This window comes from Dasypus novemcinctus, chromosome 11 (genome assembly GCF_030445035.2).
Source record: "Dasypus novemcinctus isolate mDasNov1 chromosome 11, mDasNov1.1.hap2, whole genome shotgun sequence".
Lineage (NCBI taxonomy): Eukaryota > Metazoa > Chordata > Mammalia > Cingulata > Dasypodidae > Dasypus > Dasypus novemcinctus.
Genome location: NC_080683.1, coordinates 124,665,340 through 124,688,761, shown reverse-complemented (window position 1 = coordinate 124,688,761; position 23,422 = coordinate 124,665,340). Strand labels below are relative to the sequence as shown.

The 23,422-nt window shown below is 42.0% G+C and overlaps 1 protein-coding gene across 1 annotated transcript in view; it reads left to right on the top strand.

Annotated features, from left to right (window-relative positions):
* EPM2A (EPM2A glucan phosphatase, laforin) overlaps positions 1 to 23,422 on the top strand; it is a 126,391-nt gene that overhangs the window by 60,163 nt on the left and 42,806 nt on the right. The window contains 1 exon segment of the mRNA XM_058307597.2: positions 12,913 to 13,087. Within this exon segment, the coding sequence (XP_058163580.1) occupies positions 12,913 to 13,087 (175 nt within the window).

Below are 23,422 nucleotides of genomic sequence, written 5' to 3'. Positions count from 1 at the left end.
AAGGGCATTCCTTCTGACAACCTCCAGACTCTTTTTTAGAGACTCATAGCCTTATAATCTCATTTCTCCTTTCCATTTCTCCCTTCCATTAGGTCAAACAGCATTTTGAAGTCATGTTATTATATGTAGACAGGGATATTCTGCTGATCCATATTGAACCTTTAATTCAAGGTCATTTTCTAGTTGCATCTTCAGCTGGTATGTGGTAGTGATCCCTCGGTGCCAGGGAGGCTCATCCCCGGGTGTCATGTCCCATGCTGGGGGGAATGCACTGCATCTACATGCTGAGTTTGGCTGTGAGAGTGGCCACATTTGAGTAACATGAAGGCTGTCAGGAGGAAACTCCCAGGCACAGTGGTACTCTAGGCCTTGTTCTTATTGCAGGTGTATAGGCTCAAAAGCATAGCCATTAGTATCATGAGCCCACTGTTGGGCCCTCCTTCCTTCCTGGTTCTTGCCGTTGTACCTGGGGGACTGCTGCTGCTCCCCCAGGGTCCACGACAGTGACCCCCCGGCCAGGGGCCCAGTACCCCCCCAGCTGTTGTTTTTAATTATTTCCACTATGAGTATATCTAGACATTACTATATACCCTGGGCATATGCCCTGTATAACTCCCTGTCAGCCATATATATCCTGTCAATAACATCCTATATCAGTATTCCTCTGCTGCCATTGTTGAACCACTCTGTGATCCAAAACTTCCTGTAAAGTGGATCCCAACATAATGTCAGCTTCACAAGAGTCTTAGATCACCGAAATTCATATATACAATATACAGTACTTCCCCAGATCCACCATAAAACCTTTTCCCTTCCACAGCGATAATCTTTTAGCTTATTCATATCATATTTCCTGAAACTGATGTACAGATTCCGAGACAATAGCTTTTAAACAAGGTGACATCTGTGCTTACTATGTGGTCCATACTTTAGATTGTACAGTTTTCTAAATTTTTTAGTTATCCTATCTTTTGCCTTATGGTTTACATTATTAGTCTGTCATCCCCTATATGTTTTTGGTGTAATATTACATGTTTTATATTCATCCTCATGTACTCTCACAGAACTCCTCTCTTGCCCCCATATTTACCTTGGTTCCATCCATTCCACATCCATTTTCCCCTCCCCTTGGAGCCCACAACGCCAGCCAATCTCCATTTCCCAAGAAGCCATGTCCAGAGATACTTGCAGCAGTATTCAGGACCTGACTTTCTCAACTGCCCTAATACCCTGGGAGCCATCCTTTCTCACGAGAGATACAGTTCTCTCTATTTGACGGCATTAGTCCTCCCCAGGATGTGGGTCCACTCCAACTCTCACTTCTTGGGTCTCTTCCCAATGGTACAACCCACCTTGGCAAAATGAGCCTTCAGCTATTCCCCCGAAGTCCATCCCGCATCAGACCATACCCCCTGAGCATCCTAAACAGGTAACCCTCCTACTTATACTTTGATACGATTTTCTCAACATTTTGTTCTCAACGAACACCTGACACTCTCCCATGTTCGTATGTTGCCCCTCCCTCCCCCCAATTTTGGGACAATATTACCCCTCTTCCCATCCCCAGCCCCCCTCAAACCCACAAAGCCCCACCCGAAGGCAACCCTTTGCCCCCATTTTGTCCCTTCTTTGTGCTCATACTTACCGCCAGCTCATCACAGATTCCACCCCTGCCGACGTTAACTCACATCCTTCCTCCACCCCCTGATTTCCTGTAAGCCTCTTTTCCAGACTCTAGCTCTCTGAGGCAGTTTGCTTATTTCATATCATTGAGGTCATGTAGTATTTGTCCTTCAATGCCTGGGTTGCTTCACTCAACATAAGATTCTCAAGGTTCATCCATGTTATCACGTGTGATTGTAGTGTATTTGTTCTTACAGCCAAGTAGTATTCCATTGTGTGTATATACCACATTTTATTGATCCACTCGTCTGTTGATGGACATTTGGATTGATTCCAACTTTTGGCAATAGTGAACAATGCTGCTATGAACATTGGTGTACATATATCGGTTTGTGTCCTTGTTTTCAGTTCTGATGGGTATATACCCAGCAGTGGTATTGCTGGGTCATATGGCAAATCTATGGTTAGTTTTTTGAGAAACCGCCAAACTGTCCTCCAGAATGGTTGGATCCTTCTGCATTCCCACCAGCAGTGGATGAGTGTTCCCCTTTCTTCACATCCTCTCCAGCATTTGTATTCTTCTGTTTTTTTCATAGCTGCCAATCTTAAGGGAGTAAGATGGTATCTCATTGTAGTTTTGATTTTCTTAATATCCTTTATCTTTTAGTCAAACTTTCCTTCAACTCCTTGAATTGATTTAGGACATTTGTGTGATTATCCCTGATTAGTTGTCTTAAATCCTGTGTCTCTTTGGGATTTTTGTTTTGTTCCTTTGGCTGGGCCATCTTTTCTTGTTTCTTAGTATGGCTTGTAAATTTTTGCTGAAATCTAGGCATGTGAATATGTTGGTGAATTTACTCTGATGGTTAATTTCTCTTTCCTGTGAGTGGTTCATTTTTGACCAAATGGGTTAGGCCCATTTACATATGCAGGCCAGCTCATGCTTATGCTCCCATGCTCTCCTTCCTATCTGCTATAAAAGTAGCAATCAGAAACTGCACCAGCCTTCAGCGGGGGTCACACCCCCATGCCGTATGTTGTTTCATCATGATGCTCACTGTCACATTTGATATTTACCTACCTTGTCTTCTGAACTCTAGCCCCCTTAACAAATAGTATTTTCACATCTTTGGTAGAAAAACCTTGCTTTTTCTAAATCTGATACTTGCTTTCATCTTTGATCAGTGGGCCATTTATTTGTCTTTTTAGTTGCCCTGTTTGCCTCGGCCTTGTGTCCTGCTGTGGAGGTGGTTCAGTGGCTCTGGCCCCACCACTTATCGAGTGCTCAGCTGGAACAAGACTCACCCTCCCGAGGGCTTTCTGTGTTTTGTTCTTGCCATTAGAGCAGAATATAAAAATGCCAAAGAGTTTGTAAAGATTATACCACGTTTGAGCAGCTTTATGCTCCAGTGGCTTCTGAGAAACAAATGGGGCTGGAGAGAGATCTGCTCTATGTACTTTGATAGCTAAAATCAGAGACTAATGTGTTAGGTTCAGAATTTATTTCCTGTTCCAGAAATAAAAACTGTAAAGAAATTAAATTCCAAAAAGGATGCATTCAAAAAAATACAACATATGAGTAAAAATTAGAATTCTACTTAGGTAGACTCTACTTATCCAATAGATGTTGCTTATCCAATATAATTTCAAAATTTCTGATTTTATTAAAAAATTCATTTTAATCTGAACATTAAACTTACAGAACTTTTAAAAATGAGTTAATTCTCTGTTTATCTAAATTCTGATGTTTCTTGCTTCTGAGGATTTAACGGAGTTCCAGAAAGCAGGCCTCTCAACGTATCACATTTAGTTGTTTTCATCACTGCAGATTACATGACATCCAGATCTATTGTCCATTAATTCAAACCATTTTTGACTGATAATTCAGATAAGTGGGTCCCATCTTACTGAGTTGTTTACTTATTTTAAATGAATACTGATGAATAACTAACAATGACTAGTTCCATACTGGACCAAAAATTTACTTGCCTACCCCCACCTCTGTGAATTTATTTGTTTAATCCTAGTCACAACATAGTGAAAGGTTTTATTCACAGGGGAGGTGAGACCTGGGTAAGTAAATAAATTCCTGTACTATGCAAATGACCACTGTGGCAGCAAACAGTGTGTTATAAATCTGTGCCCTTATGCCAGTCCTACAGATCACGATTGAAATTGGAAACATGGAAAATTTCCAGGCTATGCTGGGTTGGAGCAAAAAACCAAACCCCAAGATTTATTTTTTAATTAAAGTTTTATTTCATATGCAGTTGTAAGAAATAATACAAAGAAGTCCTATGCACCTTTTGCCATTTTCCCCAATGGTAACATCTTACAAAACCATAAAAAAACCCACAAATATTTTCATTGATAGTCAAGATACAGAACTTCCCATCGTCCTCTTGTTGCCCTTTTTTGCCCCACTCACCTCTTTCCTGCCCCCACACCATTCTTCACTGTTGGCAACCTCAGTGCTCGTCTCCATTTCTATTAATTTTGTCATTTCAAGAATGACATATAGATGGAATTATGTGATATGTAAACTTTGAGGATGGTTATTATTTTTATTTTTACTTAGCATGATTCTCTGGAGATTCATCCAGGTTGTTGCAGGTATCAACAGCCCATTCATTTAATTGCTAAATGGTATTCCATAGTATGGATGGCTTAAAATTCACCCACTGGTAGACATTTGGTTTATTTCTAGTTTGGGACAATTACAGTTGAAGCTGCTATGAGCAGTCTTGTCATGTACAGATTTTTGAGTGAACATTAGTTTTCATTTCTTTGGGGTAAATGCCAGGGATATCATGTATACTTTTTAAAGAAATTGCCAAATGTTTTCCAGAATGCCTGCACCATTTTACATTCCCACAATATAATAGGAGAGATCTGCTTTCTTCACATCCCTGCCTGCATTTGTTGTTGTCACTATTTTTTATTTTAGCCATTCTGATAGGTGTGTAGTCATATATCTCATTGTGGTTTTACTTTGCTTTTCCCTAAAGGCTTATGATGCTGAACATCTTTTCATGTACTTATTTGCCATCTGTACATCCATCCTCTTTCGTGAAAGGTCATTTCACATCTGTTTCCTATTTAGGTCTTTTTTTTACTGTTGAGTTTTGAGAGTTCTTTATGTATTTTAGATACTAGTCCTTTGATGGATAGGTGGTTTACAAATAGTTTATTGAAGTCTGTAGCTTGTCTATCATTTACAGAGTCTTTCACAGAGCAAAAGTATACCATTTTAATGAAGTCAAATTCGTGATTATTTTCTTTTATGGATTTTGCTTTCACTATCAAGTCTAAAAAGATCTAGCCTTAGATTCTTTTTCTTCTGTTTTTCTAACAGTTGTATAGTATTACATTTTACATTTAAGTCCATGATAGATTTTGAGTTAACTTTTGTATGAAATGTGAGGTGTGTAACTCAGATGGGCTTTTTTGTTGCTGTTCTGGTTTTGTCCATGGATGTCCACTTGCTCCAGCACCATTTGCTGAGAAGGCTATCTTTTCCCCATTGCATTGCTTTTACACTTTTGCCAAAAATCAAATGGGCATATCAGTGGGAGTCTCTTTCTTGGTTCTCTAATCTGTTCCATTGATCTGTCTGTTCCTTTGCCAGTACCACAGAGCTTCATAAAATTAATTGGGAACTGTTCCCTCCTATTCTAATTTCTGGAAAACATTGTATTGACTTGATATTGATTCTTCTGTAAACGTTTGGTAGAATTGTCTGGTGAAATAACGTGGCCCTAGAAACTTCTCTTGTGGGAGTTTTAAAATTGCAAATTCAATATCCCTAAGAATTATAAAGTTATTCGTATTACCTAATTCATATTAAATTAATTGTGCTAATTTGTGTTTTTTTAGAAATTATTTAATCTCAGCTGTCAAATTTATTGCACGCATGTTCTTCACAATGTCCCCTTTGATCCTTTTGATGTGTGTGGAGTCTGTGCTGACATCCCGTTTCATCTGTTACTGATGAGCTCTCTTTTTCTTTATCAGTCTTGTTAGACATTTGTCAAATTTTATTGATTCAGTCAACCAACCAGCTCTTTGTTTCATTGATTTTCTTATTATTTCTCTGTTTTCAATTTAATTCATTTCTCTTCTTATCTTTACTCTTTCTTTCCTTCTGCTTGGTTGGGTTTATTTTACTCTTTGCTAGTTTCTTGAGGTGGGATCTTGGACTATTGATTTTAAATTTTTAATCTTTTATACCATATGTATTTATTGTTAAAAATTTCCCTCTCAGCACTATTTCATCTCTAACCCACAAATTTGATACATTGTGTTTTAATTTTCATTCATTTCAATGTATTTTTTATTTCCCTTTAGACTTTCTCTTTGATCTATCAAATATCTAGAATTATGCTGTTTAGTTCCCAAGTTTTTTGATGTTTTCGAATTATCTCTTAATAATTAATTTCTTTTTTTTTTTAACATCATCTTCAGTATATTGATCATCAATCACTACCTGTTTCATTTTGTATTATTGTACCAGTTTTGTTTCAGTTCACATAAACCTGGCATTACAATAATGCCCAAATATATTCTGTTAAAGAAGCTGAATGGCTGAATATTTTCTATTATCTTAGCGATATTTCCCAACCCTCTTGATAAATCCGAATTGGCCAACTAAGAAATGCTAAACTGTGCCCTTACCTTATTCTCCCTGCATTCCTACATTCTATTATATAAATAACACAACCTCAGCTTCTATACAGCTTCTGAGAATTTTAACAGTAAAAATTTCTCAGAAAGTTGAACTATTACTAACCTACATCATCTACTGTGTAAAATATTTAGTCTACTTGCTCTCTCAAGAACATCCAATATAGAGCTGTTGTCCCATTTGGAAATATTAAGGGATTTATCTAATGGCTGGCTTTTAAAAAGTCTCCTTCACAATACCCAAATTGCTTATCATTTATCATCATATGCCTAAAGTTCCAAAGAAACCACAAAAAAACTACAAAAAAAATGTATTTACCAAATGCAGTGAATGTGCCACAATGAGGAGGGAGGTTGTTGATGTGGGAGGAGTGGGTGTGGGGTGTGGGATATGTGGGAACCTCTTATATTTTTTAATTTTTAAAAAAAATTTTTTAAATTTATTTAATTCCCCCCCATCCCCCGGTTGTCTGTTCTCGGTGTCTATTTGCTGCGTGTTGTTTCTTTGTCCGCTTCTGTTGTTGTCAGTGGCACAGGAAGTGTGGGCGGTGCCATTCCTGGGCAGGCTGCACTTTCTTTCGCACTGGGCGGCTCTCCTTACGGGGCGCACTCCTTGTGTGTGCGGCTCCCCTATGCGGGGGACACCCTTGCGTGGCACGGCACTCCTTGCGCGCATCAGCACTGCACATGGGCCAGCTCCACACGGGTCAAGGAGGCCCGGGGTTTGAACTGTGGACCTCCCATGTGGTAGATGGACGCCCTAACCACTGGGCCAAATCCGTTTCCCATATTTTTTAATTTTTTTGTGATTTATGAATCTTATAAAAAAGAATCTAATAAAAATATATATTAAAAAAACAGACAAAAAATAATGAAAGGAACAAAGTTTGTGAGTAAAACAATCATTTATTTTATTATATTTGGAGAAATGTCAGAAGGTGAACAATAAAGAAAAGTAAATAATTTGCTAAAAATGAGGCCAACAGTTTTAGCCAATATATTGTAGAACTTTGATAGCTACAATATTTACTTTGTGGTTTCTTTGGAATAATTGATTTCTAATTTGAATCTGCTGAGTTCAGAGATTACACTCTATGATTTCAATTCTTTTGAATTTTTAACATTTGCCTTATTGTTCAGGACATGGCCTTGCTTGGAATATCCCTTGTATCCCTGACAATATTGTATATTCCACTGTTGCTTGGTGGAGCAGAATTGTCCGTTAGACCCTGTTGATTGACGATGTTGTTGAGTTCATTTATATCCCTGCTGATTTTATATCCAGTTGTTCAATAAATTGTTGACAGAGGATTGTTGAAATCTCCAACTCTCATTGTGTATTTGTCTATTTATCCCGTCAGTTCTATCAGATATTGTTTTACATATTTACAGCTCTGTTGTTTGACATATACACATTTAGAATTGTTATGTCTTCTTGATGGAGTGACACTTTTATCACCATATAATGTCCCTTTTTGTCTCTGGCAATTTCCTTTTCTTTGAAGTTTACTTAACATGACAATAATATAAAAAATCCTGACTTCTTTTCATTAATGTTTGTATGGTATATCATTTTTCCATCCTTTTACATACTAGTTCCTATATACTTATATCTGATGTAAGTTTCTTCCAGAGAACATGTGGTTGATTCATGTTTTGTTTCTTTTAATCTGCTCTGCCAATCTTGACCTCTTGATTGGTGTAGATGGTTTATATTTAATTATCAATGATTAATTTATCGATATGTTAGAGTTTTAATTTGTTTTTTTTTTCTGGTTGTTTTCTGTTTTTTTTTGTTTGTTTGTTTGTTTCTCCGTCTCCTTTTTCTTACCCTCCTATGGTTATGTGAACATTTTTTTAGAATCCTGTTTTGATTTACCTATAGTGTTTTTGAGTGTATCTTTTGGAAGCATTTTCAGTAGTTGCTCTAGGTATTACTATATTGACATAACTTATCAAAATTGACTGGTGTATCATTTTGCCAGTTTGAGAGAAGTTTAGAAACCTTACTTCCTTTTTTATGTCTTTACCCTTCCCCATTTATAATATGTTTGTCTTAGGTATTTCCTCTACATACGTGAAAGCTGCATTAGATGGTATTATTTTTACTTAGAAACCTGAGAGAAGGAAAGTCTATTTTATTTACACATATTTTTGATGCTTGTTTTTTTCTGCCTTCCTGATGAAGATTCCTTATTTTATCATTTCCTTTCTGTTTAGAGAACTTCCATTATTCATTCCTTTAAAGTTGTTGAGTCGGCAAAAAATTCTCGGTTTTTCTTCTTCTGGATGTGTCTTGATTTTCCCTTGATACTTTACCTGGATGTGGAATTCTAGGTTGACAGTTCTTTTACTGGTGTAATGAGAGACTTTCTACTGAAACCTGGACATTTTAAGTATTTAATAATGAGACTCTGGATCCTAATTATACCGTTTGCCTTAGCTGGATAATTCTCACCCCAATGCTGCAGGAAAATGGGGTGCTGCCTGGTGACTGGCGCGTGGAGGCAGAGTCCGCTTTCCCACTGGCCCCTGCTGACCGGCAGGGGTCCCTGTGTGCCCGGGCCAGGCGGGAGCTCTGCCGCCCACGAGGCTCCCGCTCACTGCCTGGCAGGGAGGTGCAGGGTGCCTTGTCACTGCTTCATGTGTGCCCTCCACTGGGGGGGATTGCTGCGGGTGGGGGAGGCCTGGCCCTCCACTAGCCCTCCCATCGCCCCCTCTGTGGGGAGGGGCAGGCGCCTAGTGCTGCAGGTGGAGTAGAAGTCCATGCTCCCCGCTGACGCTGGGGGAAGAGGCGCTGAAAGACTTGGCTCCCCCTTGGCCTTCCCGAAACCATCCAGTGGGTGAGCCACAGAGCTTCCCTGCAGCCTGGGGACGAAGCCTGGGTTTCAGTAGTGTTTGGCTGGAGCACTGCAGTTATTAACTTTTAGACGGGGAAGTTGGCGGGCTTGCTGGGCTGCCCTTGCCACTGGCCAGAGAGAGCAGACTTTTGCTGCTCTTTGTTTTGTCTGCCCTCACTGGTATTGCTGGGTGGTTGGCGTTTTCCACTCCAGGTCTGGGATTTATGATGCAAATTGAAGTGTCATCCTTGGGTCCTGAGGGCCCCAGCTGGACTTCCGTCTCTTCACCTTCCAGAGTCTTCTTCTATTTGTTTTATATGTAATGTCTAGGGCTTTTAGTTGTACTTAACAGAGGAATGGGCAAAAGGACATCTACTCCATCTTTCTGGAAGCAGAAGTCCCTGAAAACAAGATTTATTTTAATATTCATATTTGCTATTTCTTTCCATCAAATTCACAAGACAATGACCAACCCTCAGAAAACCACCAATTAGGAGAAAATAGTTTGCACAGCCCAGGTTCTCTATATGAAAGAGTCCTTTGGAAGTTCCCTTTAAAACATGTACATGAGAAAACGCATAATTCAAAAAGAGTAATTCTATGAGTGAAGAATTCTTAGGAAGCTGGTGTTACATAAATATCGTTTCTTGGTATTATAATTTATGTATTACACTAAAGAAGTAACACCTGCTCATTATAACAAATTCAGTCAATTCAGACTAGTGTAAAGTAACAATTGTTATCCCTCTCCATCCCAGTTCCACTTTTCGCTGTAACCGCTCACACCAGGCATGCGCCCAGGCTCTCTGTCTCCTCCCAAGCACATTCCCATCTCCCCCGCCCCACACGGACTCGCTGGTTTTCTTCTCTGGGCCCTCTTCTGAGCATCTCATCTACCTCATCCTTCTCTAACTGAATGTGAAATGTTGGAATGCTTCCAGAGTCGGTTCTAGAACACTCTTCTTTTCACACAATATCGTTTTTCTGTGTGGCTCATCTATATCTTTGTCTCAATTGCAATTGATACTCAGATGACTCATAAACTGATTTTTCTAGCTCAGCTCTCTGATCTGACTGTCAAACCCAACCCCTGCCTCTTTACTTGACATCTCCTTTTGGATATCTATACAGCACCCGAGCCCAACATGGCAAAACCAGACCCATCTTCTTCCTTTCCACCCTATTCCAGATTTTGCGTCTTAGTGAATGGCACCACTGTATATGTATATATATATTTTTTTCTTCTTTATTTTCTTTTAAATTTTACATTAAAAAATCATGAGGTCCTCATATACCTCCCACCCCACCCTCACCATCCCTCCCACATCAACAAACTCTTCCATCACTGTGGCACATCCACTGCACCTGGTGGATACATTCTGGGGCACCACTGCAGCACATGGACAGTGGTCCATATTGTAGTCCACACTCTCCCCCAGTCCACCCAGTAGGCCATGCCAGGACACACAACATCCAGCATCCATCCCTGCAGCACCACCCAGGACAACTCCAAATCCTGAAAATGCCCCCACACCATATCTCTTTTTCCCTCTCCTGACCGTTAGCAGCCACCGTGCCCACTCTCTCCACATCACTACTACAATTTCTTCCCTTACTAATCGCAGTAGTTCCCCAATAGAACACCAGTAAGTCCACTCTAATCCATACTCTATTCCTCCATCTTGTGGACCTGGGATGGCCATGTCCAGTCCCCCTCTACTTCAAGAGGGGGTTTAGATTCCACATGGATGATGGATGCATTTCTCCTGCTTGCAGCTGTAGGCACTCTTGGCTCCCTGGTACCACTGTATATTGAATTACATCAGCCAGCACCTTAGAAGGCATTATTAGTGCCCGTTCCCCTTTACCTCCCTTATCCAGGTAATCACCAAGTCCTGCCTCTCTACCTCCTGAGTCTACCCACCCCTTTCCATTCCACCTTCAAGGGATCATCATCTCCTCCCTGGGCTGCTGTCATAGTTTCCTTAATGGACTCTGCCTCAGTCTCATTGTGCTTGAGTTCATTTTCCACTGTGTAACCAGAGAAATCTTTTCAAAATAGTAAGCAGGTCATGTCACTTGCTTGCTTAAATATCTCATGGTAAAGACCCAAATCCTAATCATGACCTAGCACAGTGCCTGTCATATAGTTGGCACTCAACATATATTTTTGGAAGAAGGAATAGGTGAACTTACATAGTTTACAGTATTTTCTGTTTAAATAGTATTCCTGCCTTCAGTATGCATGTATGCATATTTCTTTACTCTTGTAGTTAATTTCTGTTGGCTGTATTTCTACAAGTGAAAGTGTTAGTTTGGTTTTCAATTATTGACTATCAAGGTGAATAAATTTTTAATAATAGTAAAGATCAGAATTGGCATTATGCCATGTTGCTGTTGACTGCAAAGGTGTCTGATGCAGGAATGGCCATCCAGCCTCATGTCTGATGGAAGGGAGCTAGACCCCAGCAGCACGTTTTAAAATGAGATTGTAGATTAAACATCTTTTGGTTAGATATTTCATAGGACAGAGCAAGGAACAAATGAGTTGAATTTTTATCCTCATAACAAAGGTGATTTATTCCAATATTTATTTTGCTGATTTGCTTTTCTAATTATGACACTGTGTAGAGATCAGGTAGTGTAAGCAAAGGGATGATTTGACCTGAGGTGCTGACAGAGGAAGGGTTAAATAAAAATAAGGTATTAATTGTAATTCTATAGAAATTTTATACCTATTTTTTTTCCCTCAGAACCTCCAGTTGCCACTGCCTTCACATCAGTGATAAAAGTTCTTCCATTGCTAGAATCACAACAAGTTCATTGTAGAATAACATTAAGTCTACTCTAGTCCATCATTCATTCCCCAATCCTGAGGATTCTGGGATGGCGATGCCCACTCCACCTCTGAGATTCCATGGGGCAGATGGATGGGACTCTCTTGCTTGCCGTTACAGATTCGCTCTGTTCCTTGAGATGGTTGTTGTCCATCATCATCTCCTTGTTAGTTGTCCTGGGTGAGTCCATGGAACTGGAGAGTAGGTGTTGCAAATCTGTTGTGATTCAGGGCCCAACCAAATCCCAAAGATTTAAGTCTCTTGGACATACACCTACCAACTCTAGTACTAACTATAGTTACAAATAGAAGGGGCAGAAGAGCCATGTGTAGGAAAACCACAATGGAGTCCAACTCTGTCACACTGGGGAGCATAAATTCCAAAGTAGAGCCCACTGGCAGAACACCAAACTCCTGAGCTGTCTGTCCTTTTCCATCATGTTTGGATGTCTCCAGAGCCCTCAGGGACCTTGCTATATGAGGCAATATTTACTTTGGCAGTCAATGAGATCTTGCTGGGATGTGCTTAAGCATAACCTCTGGAATAACCTCCCAACTCACTTTGAAGTCTTTTAGCCATACAAACTTTTTTTTTTTTTTTTTTTTACCTTTTCCCCCTTTTGGTCAAAGCCTTTTTCCAGTTGCATTGCTGGTTGGTGCTTGGTAGTAATCCCTGGTGCCAGGGAGGCTCATCCCTGAGAGTCATGTCCCATGCTGGAGGGAAGGTAATGCACTTATATGCTGAGTTTGACTTAGAGTAGAGGCCTTCTTAAGTTATTCTCCACACATTTCACTTTCTTCTCTTTCACACTGAAACTTCTAAATTGAGCTGCTTTGTACTTATTTTTCTCCATACTGTTGAATTTGCATTGGCTGCTTTGAGGCTGTTCAGGCAAAGCATCGTCTCAATTGCTCTCTGTGTCTTTGCAGGCAACGGGCCTCACCATGACCGCTGCTGCACCTACAGTGAGGACAATGTGGTGGATGGCGTGTACTGTGTCCCTGTGGGACACTGGATTGAAGCCACTGGGCACACCAATGAGATGAAGCATACGACGGACTTCTACTTTAACATTGCTGGCCACCAGGCTATGCACTATTCAAGGTAAAGAGAGTGCAGTGTTTATGGGCATAGCAGTGGGGCAAGGGTGGTAGCAGGATGATGGACATGGTCATCATGCCACTGTGCAGGGTCTCCAGTTGGAGGGGTGTAGAGACTGCGATGCTGGGAGGAGAAAATGACAGGGTGTCATCCTGAGTTTTTCTGCCCTAGATGCCACGGATCCACTCTGTAGAATTCTTTGTACTTATAAAGTGGACTGAAAATGAAAACAGCGCTGACACATCCTAGATTAGTATTTGTATCCTTTCTGCTACTGACCATCAGTGAAACAAAAACTGGTTTCTCCTTATAAAATCTCACTCAAGGAAATGGGTGAAAATCCAGACATGCAAACTAGATTCCATCTAACCATTTTCTTCATTATTTATTAAGATATTTATGCTTATTTACTCATTTAATTATTATGCCAGCATTATATGTCATAATAAAAACTCAAACAGTGATGAGAATGCTAAATGAAAGTAAGGCTCACTGTACTTTCTCCACTCCCACTCCATCAGAAGTAATTAATTTTAATCATCTTATATTTAGTTTTTGTGGAGGTTAATTCCAAGTCTTAAATAATATGCACCTACTTTATTGTGTCTCAATTAAAAAATATCTATTAATTCCCCTCTGTGACATGTGAGAAATTTACCTTATATTTTTACTCTCTCCTGCTGCCAGTCTCTACAGGGCACATTTTTGAAAAAATTATTTTGTTACTTAACCTCATAATAATCCAATTTTGGACCTATTGGTTTAGGCAGTGCCTCTTGGTTTTCTGCCATATTACTTTTACATTTTCAATGTTTATAGAGTTTATATTTAATTTAGTGACTGTAAATAAGTCATTATTTGAAGACTTAAAATTTAAAACTGATGCCCCAAATTGGAAAACATTATGTAAATATTTACTATAGAATGTGGGATACTTCTACCACAGACAAGGAAATACCACCTCATGTTCTTAAAAATAGAGTTGTGTCAAGTGAGAGGATTAATACCAACATGGTTGTAAGAGGTAGGGGAGAGTGAATACAACCTAGTCCTAGCATTAAGGAGTGAGTGTTTTTTTGAGGTCATATTTCTTATAAATTCAGGTTAGATTGTGAAGGAAGAGGGGGCTGCATTTGCTGCTGGACTGGATGCAGAGCCTGACTCCTCATTTCTGGCTGAGAAATTGGTGTTACTATTTCCTGAGATGGAGCAATGAAGAGATGAGCAGTTGGGTGATAAGGACTGAAGGTGAAAATTCTAATTTAGAAATACCACACTGGTATTTCTGTTCAATTCCATAAGGGAAATGAATTTGATGGAATACTGGGGAAAGGTTGGAAATGGACATAAAAATTTGGAGTCATCAGTATATAAATACCATGCAAAGTCATGTGTCTAGACGAGCTTATTTATCAAATGAGTGGAATATAGGAGCCAAAAAGAAGAGGAGAAAGTATGGGTCCACATAGATTAAAGGTCAAGGAGAAGAAAGAGGAGCACCAGCAGTGGCATTCTGGGATTAACAAGGAGGTGCTCAGGTGGGGCTTCTTTGTCATTTGTCCTGAGCAGCATCTGGTTGACCCTTTACTCTGAAAATCCTTGACTGGGACTTTATAGATAGTCTTCTATTATTTGGTTATTTCTCATCCCACGTTGTCTATCATCCCACATCTTCTATCATTAAAGACACTCCTTAGATGGATATTGGATCTCTTGGGTTTCTGCTTTATGATTCTTAACTTTTCTTCTATATTTTTCATCTCTTGGTCTTTTTCTTTGCATTTTCAAAGACTTCATTTTCTTTCTGGCCCAAATACTGATTTTTTCCCCCTTAATTTTGGTAACTGTATTCTGAGTTTCCATGAACTTTTCCTTGTTTTGTGATCCCCTTTCCTTGTATTAGTTTCTTCTGGCTTTACGAACGAATACATTCTTGAATGTTTCTTAGAATACTCGTGAGAATTGTTTTAAGGTTCTCTTCTCTTACTGGAGCTTTCCTCCTGAATCAGTTGTCCTATTTATTCAATTTGATCTTCTCTTTTGTATGGTTAGCTTTACTCAAATAACTAGTGATTTTTAATGTTCTGTATTTATGAATTAAAGATCAGTTGATTATTACACGGGCGTTGGCATGATTTTCCTCTGCCAGCACTGACTTCTCCACCTAATGAGAGCGTTGGCGGCACCTGTGCTGGGTGGGCAGGTGTGTCTACCTCAACAGACAGGTAGCAGGTAGCCTGGGCACTCCCTCTCCCCAGCCCCCAGTGAAGAGACCAGGAGGCGCTTCCAGGGCCCGCTCTGCTTCCCGAGCCTCTGCTCCCCACATGTACTTTCCAGTATTTGAGGAGGGTTTTCCTCAGCTTTCCCGCAGCATCTAATTCATGGTGAGGTGGTTATGCATGATCGTCAGGTGCTCAGCTGTGCCCACAGATGACAGTTTCCTTTAAAGCAACTTAATTTTATATCCAAGTTTCTGTCCCACTGAGTTCACAGGTAGTTCACTTTTACCAGTCATCACCCAGCCCATGTGCAAAGTGCTTGGGTTGCACACATTGTAAAGTCAGTGTTCATCGTTCCCTCCGAGTTCCTGCATTATAACTGAGGCAGGTCGTGTCGGGGATGTCAGTGCTTCCGCTGGGCCGAGTCCCAGGCTGGGACCAGGATTTAGTCTCTGGGGGCCACTTGGTGGAAGAGCCCACCCCAGCGCTCCACCACCAGCTGATAGCTGTATTTGGGAATCCTTTGTTTTCTTGATCAAAATATATATGATAAATACCTCTTCAGAAAGGTAATGCTGCAGGCATAACTCTTTAATGGGGGCCAATCCCACGGGATACGCATTCGCCTAGTTTGGAGCTTTGAGCCCCTAAAAGTGGCTCAGTATGGTGAATTTTAATGCACGTCTAAGTCCTGGCCATGAGAACTCCTCTGCTGTTGGGGTCTTTGGACTGCTTTTATTCCCTGGACGAGACTCCGTCCAGCCTGCCTTGGCCCGGGAGGCCTGGCTGCCAGGGTTCTGCTCTGGAACGGGGGGTGGGGCTGATGCGTCCCAGCCCCCGTGCCATGTACAGGACACACTCGGCCCCCTCTCGGTGTGGGATCCCTGCCCCGCCCTGGGCCCCCATCCGGGGGCTCGTTTAATCTGCCCCAGAGCGGAGCGTGCAGTCTATCGTAGGCCTGGGGCGGGGGAACTGCCCAGCCAGGAGGGGCAGAGCAGGGCATGGGACCTGGCAAGCATATGTTCTGCCAGTCCCCTGGCCTCAGTGTTTGTCACCACCTCGAGAAGGACCTGGTGACGGGTGCTCTGAGCCTGCTGGCGATTCCAAAGTGTAGTCCCAGTTGCTCCCAGCCTTCAGTGCCGCCGCGTTAGGCCTGTTTCCGCAGCTCTGCTAAACCATTCGGCACTCAGTCAGTGGTCCGTAATTTAATTGTTTTCCCTCCTGCTGTCTTTGTCCTTATGATCTTTTCTCTTTATTTAGAAGATCCCTTTATTCTTGTTTTAAGGGGATTTCTGGAGTCAAAAGTAGATGAGTAGAATCAATTTGCCAGCAAGAAAATTAAAGTGAAAAAAAGTATTCAATCTAACATTAATTTGGTAAACAGTAGCACAATAAATGTTGTCCATTATTCTCACGATTTGCTTGGAATCTGGTCTCCTGACTCAGATAAGATTCTGCCCTGCTAGAACGGGATTTTAAAATCTGTGTGCACTGCCTTATTCAGGCCATTCTTGGTACTAACCACACGTCCCTCTTCAAAAGAACATTTTCGTATGGGGAAAAGAATGAATGTTTGCTTTAAAGACACAGTTAGCCAGTTTAATGAGGCTGCCGTGGCCAGGGACTCCATTTTCTGTGTCTTGAAGAGGCCTATTGACAATTAAGCACGTCCAGGAGACACACTTTAGACTTTATGAGCATCGTGCTGCCTACTCTCTGAGCAGCGTCTCAGCTTGGAAAATGTAAAAGGCTGCTCATGCTCAGCTGTCCCTTCGGCTTCTAAAGAAAAGGTCTGCAGTAACTTTCAACACTCGAAATTGTTTTAAACACGATGGAGCAATAATTGTGCACGCTTTAGAGTTCCGTTTTATCTGGCACATTTTCCGAAGCCAGTGAAGGTAATTACTGAGGAGAGAAGGCGAGGAACAGTGGTTCTAGCCTTACTCCAGGGCACCTTGTGGGAATCCTTGAACCGCCTGGATTTCAGTTTCCTGATTTGCAAAGGGAATTGGTTGAACTAGAGGACTTCTAAAGGCGGTTGAGGAAATGATCACGGGTTAATGCTAATTTGAAAAATCAAGGCTTATGTGACATCCTGCTGCCCTGCTCTGCTGACCGGCAATGAGCATTTCCGGTTTCAGAGGCAGAAGCAGTCCTGCCTTTCTGCGGCCGCTGGCCAGCGCTGCCCACTCCAGGCTAATGACACGGTTTATAGCCAGCGTATGAATCTCTAACAGCATGCGCCTATTTCTTACGTCCTAAGCTAGTTTTGCGCTGCTCCTGTTTATCACACATTTAGACACAAGATTTCTTATGTAGCCATAAAACTCTTTGCATAACTGGACGTAATCACTCTGTCCAGGTTTGTAATTCACAGTCAAGACCTTATTAGCTGAAGAAAGAAAGTAATCCCAATTGGTAATGACATCTGAGTGAATAATGTGAAATTTTTTAAAACCTCAAAGCCCAGAGTACAATTGTTCATGCTCGAAGGAGAGGCAAATGCACTCTTACTTGTGGCTGAGTCTTCTGACGGGGCAGTCGTTTTCCCTGAGTGTGGGTGGACATGTGAGCTTCTGACGAGGGTTCCTGTTCTAAAGAGTACTGTCCTATTTTGTGTGGTCAGATTAATTGATGACTCAAATATAGACACATCTTATTTGGGGACAATTTGTTTTTAACATTATATCAAAGAAAATGTATTAGTAATAGATATTCACCTCCTAACGGTGATATGGATTAGCCCAGAGTCCTTCCCAGCTCTTGTTTCTCTAGGCGGCGTTTGTCACTCGACTGCTGACGGGTGGGGGGAATCGGTGCGCTGTGGTTACCGTTGTTGAATCAGTGCTTAGAAAGGCAGTGGTGGGAACCTGGGCCTCGTTCCTATTTAAATGACTGTCTTGCTCTCTGATGAATAAAAGTGAGATTGGAAAAGAGAAACCCTGATTTTCTGATATCAGATTGTGACCAAGGAATGGCAATAAGAAGAGGGACTATTTTACCATATAAATTAAGCAACTTGGATTCATAAATCTTGGTCGAGATAAAATGGAAGTTTTTCTATGAAAATATGGAATTTTACTACAAAAGAGAGCAGAAAAGCAGAAGAATGGGGGCAGTAATTGATAAGATGGGAGATCTCCCAGAATGTTTTCATATTGGTCCACATGTTCCCTTAGACTGGAGGGAGGAGAAGACGGTCAGGAGGAGACAAAGGGAGGTGGTGGGAGTGAAACAGTCATGGGAGGAGTGAGCTGATCCCAGGCGTGGGCCGTCCCCGTGGTCCGGGGCGGGCGGTGGGTTCCTGGGCGTGGAAGCAGCGTGGACACTCGCTTGTACTGTGAGGAAAACGGCGAAGTCAGCAGGTGTGCGTGAGGAGGGAGAGCGGTCTCAGGTCGGAGGAGGTGCGTGCACCGGCCGGCAAGGAAAGGACGAGCACACCGACTCACGCCTTCAAGTTTTACAAGGCACCAACTCCAGGGTCGCAGCGGCCCTGGCGACCACGGGAGAGTTCTGTCACGCTGAACCCACACGCAGGTCGGGCGCGCTGTTCTTGGCACGATGAGGTAGTCTTTTTCCAAGGCTTTCTGTGTGGCTTGAGTCAGAGCTTTTTCTTTTTTTGGCGAGGAAATGCTATTTTCTTCAATTGGGACTATCTTCAAGGTCTTAAAATTCACACACTGTTCACACAGTTACATTTCATCTAGGTAAGAGGCAATCAGCTCATTAGCTCTGCAATGATTTTAACAAGGTTTTGATAGAACTTGATATAAAAATAACTCAAGTGTTACATCCTTCCTGGGTCAGCTGGGGCCCAAAGGCTGGGGCACCAAGTGCTCCGTGGACGCTGACCTCACTGCGTGTCCAGCCCAGGGCCCGTGGCCAGCAGCACTGGAGTGGCCTCCACGCCAGCCTTAGGGCACGTTTCTCTGGAACCGCAGCACATGTCAGGTTTGGCATGTGTTTTTAACTGTATTATTTGGCCTCCACAGTTACAAGCGCAGGAAGCTTTCCTTCCCATGCTGAGCTGCCCAGCCCATCCACACGTCCTCTCTCCGTGCCTCCTGGGGCCCCCTGCCAGGCTGGGCCGTGGCACCTCGGGGGGGCCCAGCTCGGCACCTGCATTTCGTTGCCGGTGACTTACTGCCCAGCCTCCAGTGTTCAGTCCAGGACGGTCCCCGGCTGTGCATGGAGCTGAGATGACAGGACATGGCACCATGTGAGCTGGACTGATTTTAAGTTGCCAGAAGAAGTTGAAGTAGCACCCTAAAATGGGGTCTTGGCAAGTTGGGGGTTTTGTATGTTTTTCAGACCTAGAATTAAATTTATGAGGCGGGCCGTTAGGAAAGACCCTTCTGGAAGACCAGGGGTCTATGGCCTGGTCACTGGAAGTGAGGTGGGGGCTTCCACCATAATTTTGGAGCGCTGGTACCTCTAGGTCACGCTGCCAGTTAGGGCTCGTGACCCCTAAGTGCCTACGGCCCCTGGTCCCTTGGGTCACCGTCTCCTCTTTGGCTGGACAGCGTGGAAGAGGGGAGGGTTAGACCCGTGGAGGACCAGACAGGGAGCAGTGGTCCAGCTGCCCAGCACTCGCTGACCGTGAGAGGCGAGTGTGCTGATGAGGACGTCTCTGTCCAAGACTCCCTTCTGAAAAGGGCCTCTTCATTTCCAAACTTTGATAAATTGTAAAACACATTTCCCTTCCTTCTTTTATTATCTTTTTACTTTTTGCTTGAATCATCACGTAGATTCATTGTTCCTGATGAATTAAGAGTGATGGAAATATTAACTATTAGCTCTTGTAAACATTACTTTGAAAAAAGCGATGCATGTATCTGCACATACACACACTCACGCACTTGCACACACCTCCACACACTCACACAAGCTCGCACAATCCACAAACTCACACACCCACACATGCATACTCACTGTTGTGCATTCACAGACACCTCACGCACCTGCACTCACACACCTGCAGACTCACACTCACACACACACACACTCAGGGGTAACACCTGCTGGTGCAGGCTCTACTCCTAATGGAAGAGCTGTTTCCACGTCGCGCTATCTCAGGGTTGGAGTGGGGCCCTAGGCTCAGGTTGGAGGCGGGGACCATGTTTCCGTCACAGGGTTCTGGGTAAAGGAGGCCACAATGATGCTCAAAACTCACCGACTTCTCAGATGATGAGAAGAGGATCTGCATGCAGCAGCCCGGGTCATCGGTGCCCAAGGGGGAGCTGGAGCCATGAGGGGGCTGCTCTGGGGTCCTGAGAGCTGGCAGGTGGTGGAGCTGCCCCTCAGGACCCCCTTCTTCCTGGGAAGACCGAGGCTCCGTCTCCTGGTAGCAGACCACCTCACCATCACCTACCCATGAAAATGCAAGATGGGTACAAACAAGCGGCCCCAAAAATCGTATTTACTTTCTCTTATCAAAATTCAAAGGCTGTAAAGTCCGTATATATTCAAATAAGCTGTTTTAATTTTAAGAAGGACTTGAACATTTTTCCTCCCTCCTAAGAACTTTCATGCCAGTTTTGAACAGTTATGTTTATTCAGATATTTGCCTTTTGTTTCACTTGCCCTCCAACCCTTCCTCCTGTTACAATCAGTTGTAAACTACTCTATTAATTGCTTATTTCATTTCCCTTTCTCCTCCATTGCAGTTCCTGTACAGTGCTTCTTTCTTCCATAAGATTCCCCTTTGTCCTGTTTTGCTTTTCTGAGCCAATTATTATTAATCCTCCTATTTAGCTCCTGACGTTTCCATGGCTGGGCACTGTGCTCTGACTTCCCATAATGAGTAGCCGTGTTGATGTTAGGAGGCCTTCTGTGGGCGGGGCTCGCAGCACAGGCTGCGTGGCGCAGTTTCTCTACTGCTGCTCCAGCTTCATCAGATAATTGTTACTCCCCGTGCTGAGCTGTATGGAAACTTTATACATAAAACCCCAAAGCTCAAAGACACATGCTTTCCTTGACAATGAAGTCACTAACAAGTTTATTTAAAAAGTGACCTCCCCAGGGATTTTAAGTGTTTATTTCTAGACTGTGTATGTGCGTATGTGTGTATGTAGTTTTAGGAGGGAAGAGAAACCTAAAGCTAAACTTGATAATCAGAAATGAAAATTAAGCATGTTAAAAATGAGAAATTAACTAGGGGTGTGATCTGTTATTGATTTGTTATCAAAACAATAGATTGACACAAATTATCAGGAACCATTTTGGTATGCAAAGAAAGGTATATCCATTTCCAAAAAGCTGTTTGTATGTTCACATTTAGTTTTTGGTCCTTTCCTAGAAGAAACAGAAAAAAAGGAAAAAGGAGGCAGGAAAGAGAAGATTCCACGCCCTTCCATGCTATAACACATATCACACCTTCATTCTTTTTTATGGCTTAATAACATTCCATCTCAGAGATGGCCATCTTTTATTTATCCATTCATCTGTTGAAGGATTGAAGGACACTTGGCGATTATGAATAACGCTCCTGTGAACATTAGTGTACAAATACCTGAGTCTCTGATTTCAGTTCTTTGGGGGATGTCCCTTGAAGTGGGGTTGCCAGGTCATACATTAATTCTATGTTGAACCTTTTGAAGAACCACAAAACTGTTGTTGGCAAGGAGTGTCTGCACTATTTTGCACTCCCACTGTGAATTCGTTATTTTTGAAGTTCCCTCTTGTGTTTCTCATTGCTTATAACCATGGCAGTAGGCTTTTGTTGCTTCAGATCTTTCCAAAGAACAGCGTCTGAGGAGGCAGGGAACGTGAAGGCAGGCAGCATCACTGCCCGTTCTGATGGACGTCACCCTGTCCACTCGGGGGTCAGGGCTCCCCAGCCAGACAGGGTCTTCTGCAGTTGATGGGAATGAGAGGGCTGTCCTTCAATTCAGGATAAGCAAACCGGTTGTTAGTCATCAAATCAATCATGAGTAAGAGGGAAGGAAAATGATAACAGACAAGTTAGAAAATGACACGGCTAACTAATTAGAGAAATAGATTTGAACATCAGCACAACAAATTTCCAATGCCCTTTTCATTAGATTATTAACATTATTCCTTACTTTTAATGATGTTCATAATGGCATGTTCACAGTTGCCAAAAGTTGGAAGCAACCCAGGTGTCCATCCACTGATGAGTGGACAAATAAAATGTGGCCTGTACACATAATGGAATATTTTTCAACCCTGGAAAGGAATGAATTCCTGACACATGTGAAAACATGTATGAACCTTGAAGGCATCATGTTGAATGAACTAAGCCAGCATGAAAGGACAACTATTGTATGATCTTACTGAATGAAATAATTAGCATAAGCAAAATCAGAGTCAGAGTCTGGAATACAGGTTGCCAGGGAATGGGGCAGGGTCAGGGACTGGGAAGGTAGGGTTAAAATGTGCAGGGTTCCTATGAGGAGGGATGGAAAGGTTTTGGTGATGGATGGTGATGGCAGCACAACGTTGTGGCTGCAGTTAACAGCACTGAAATGTACACACACACATATATCTAAATGTGGCCACAAGGGGGAATGCTTGGTTATATACATGGTTCTAGATAAAAGTTTTAAAAAATCCATGGTATTGCACAACACAGTGACCTCTAAGTTAAACCATGGACTATAGTCAATAGGACAATTATAATAAATGTGCTTTCATCAGTTATAACAAATGTTCCACAAAAACTCAAGGTGTTTTAATAATAGAGAGGTTTATGGGAATTCTGTAATTTTTTAAATGAAAATTTACTGAAGTATATCATTCATACATGAGCATACATAAACAGTAAGTGTATAGTAAAATTTGTGAATTTATAAAACAAACATGCATATCATCATACAAAACTCCCATACATCTACCTACCACCAACACCTTACATTGTTGTGAAACATTTGTTATAAATTATGAAAAAGCACTATCAAAATATTACTACTAACTGTAGCCTGTATCATACAATTTGGTGTATTTTCCCCCTCCCCATCTGTGGCAGTGTGAGATTATTTATGTAAACTGGTCTGTTCTCTGGGTGTGAGCCTCTTTGATTGTATCTGACTCACCTGCGATGTCTTTGATTAAAATACCTAAGATTAGGGTTTGGATTCGACCACGGCAGTAGGGCGTG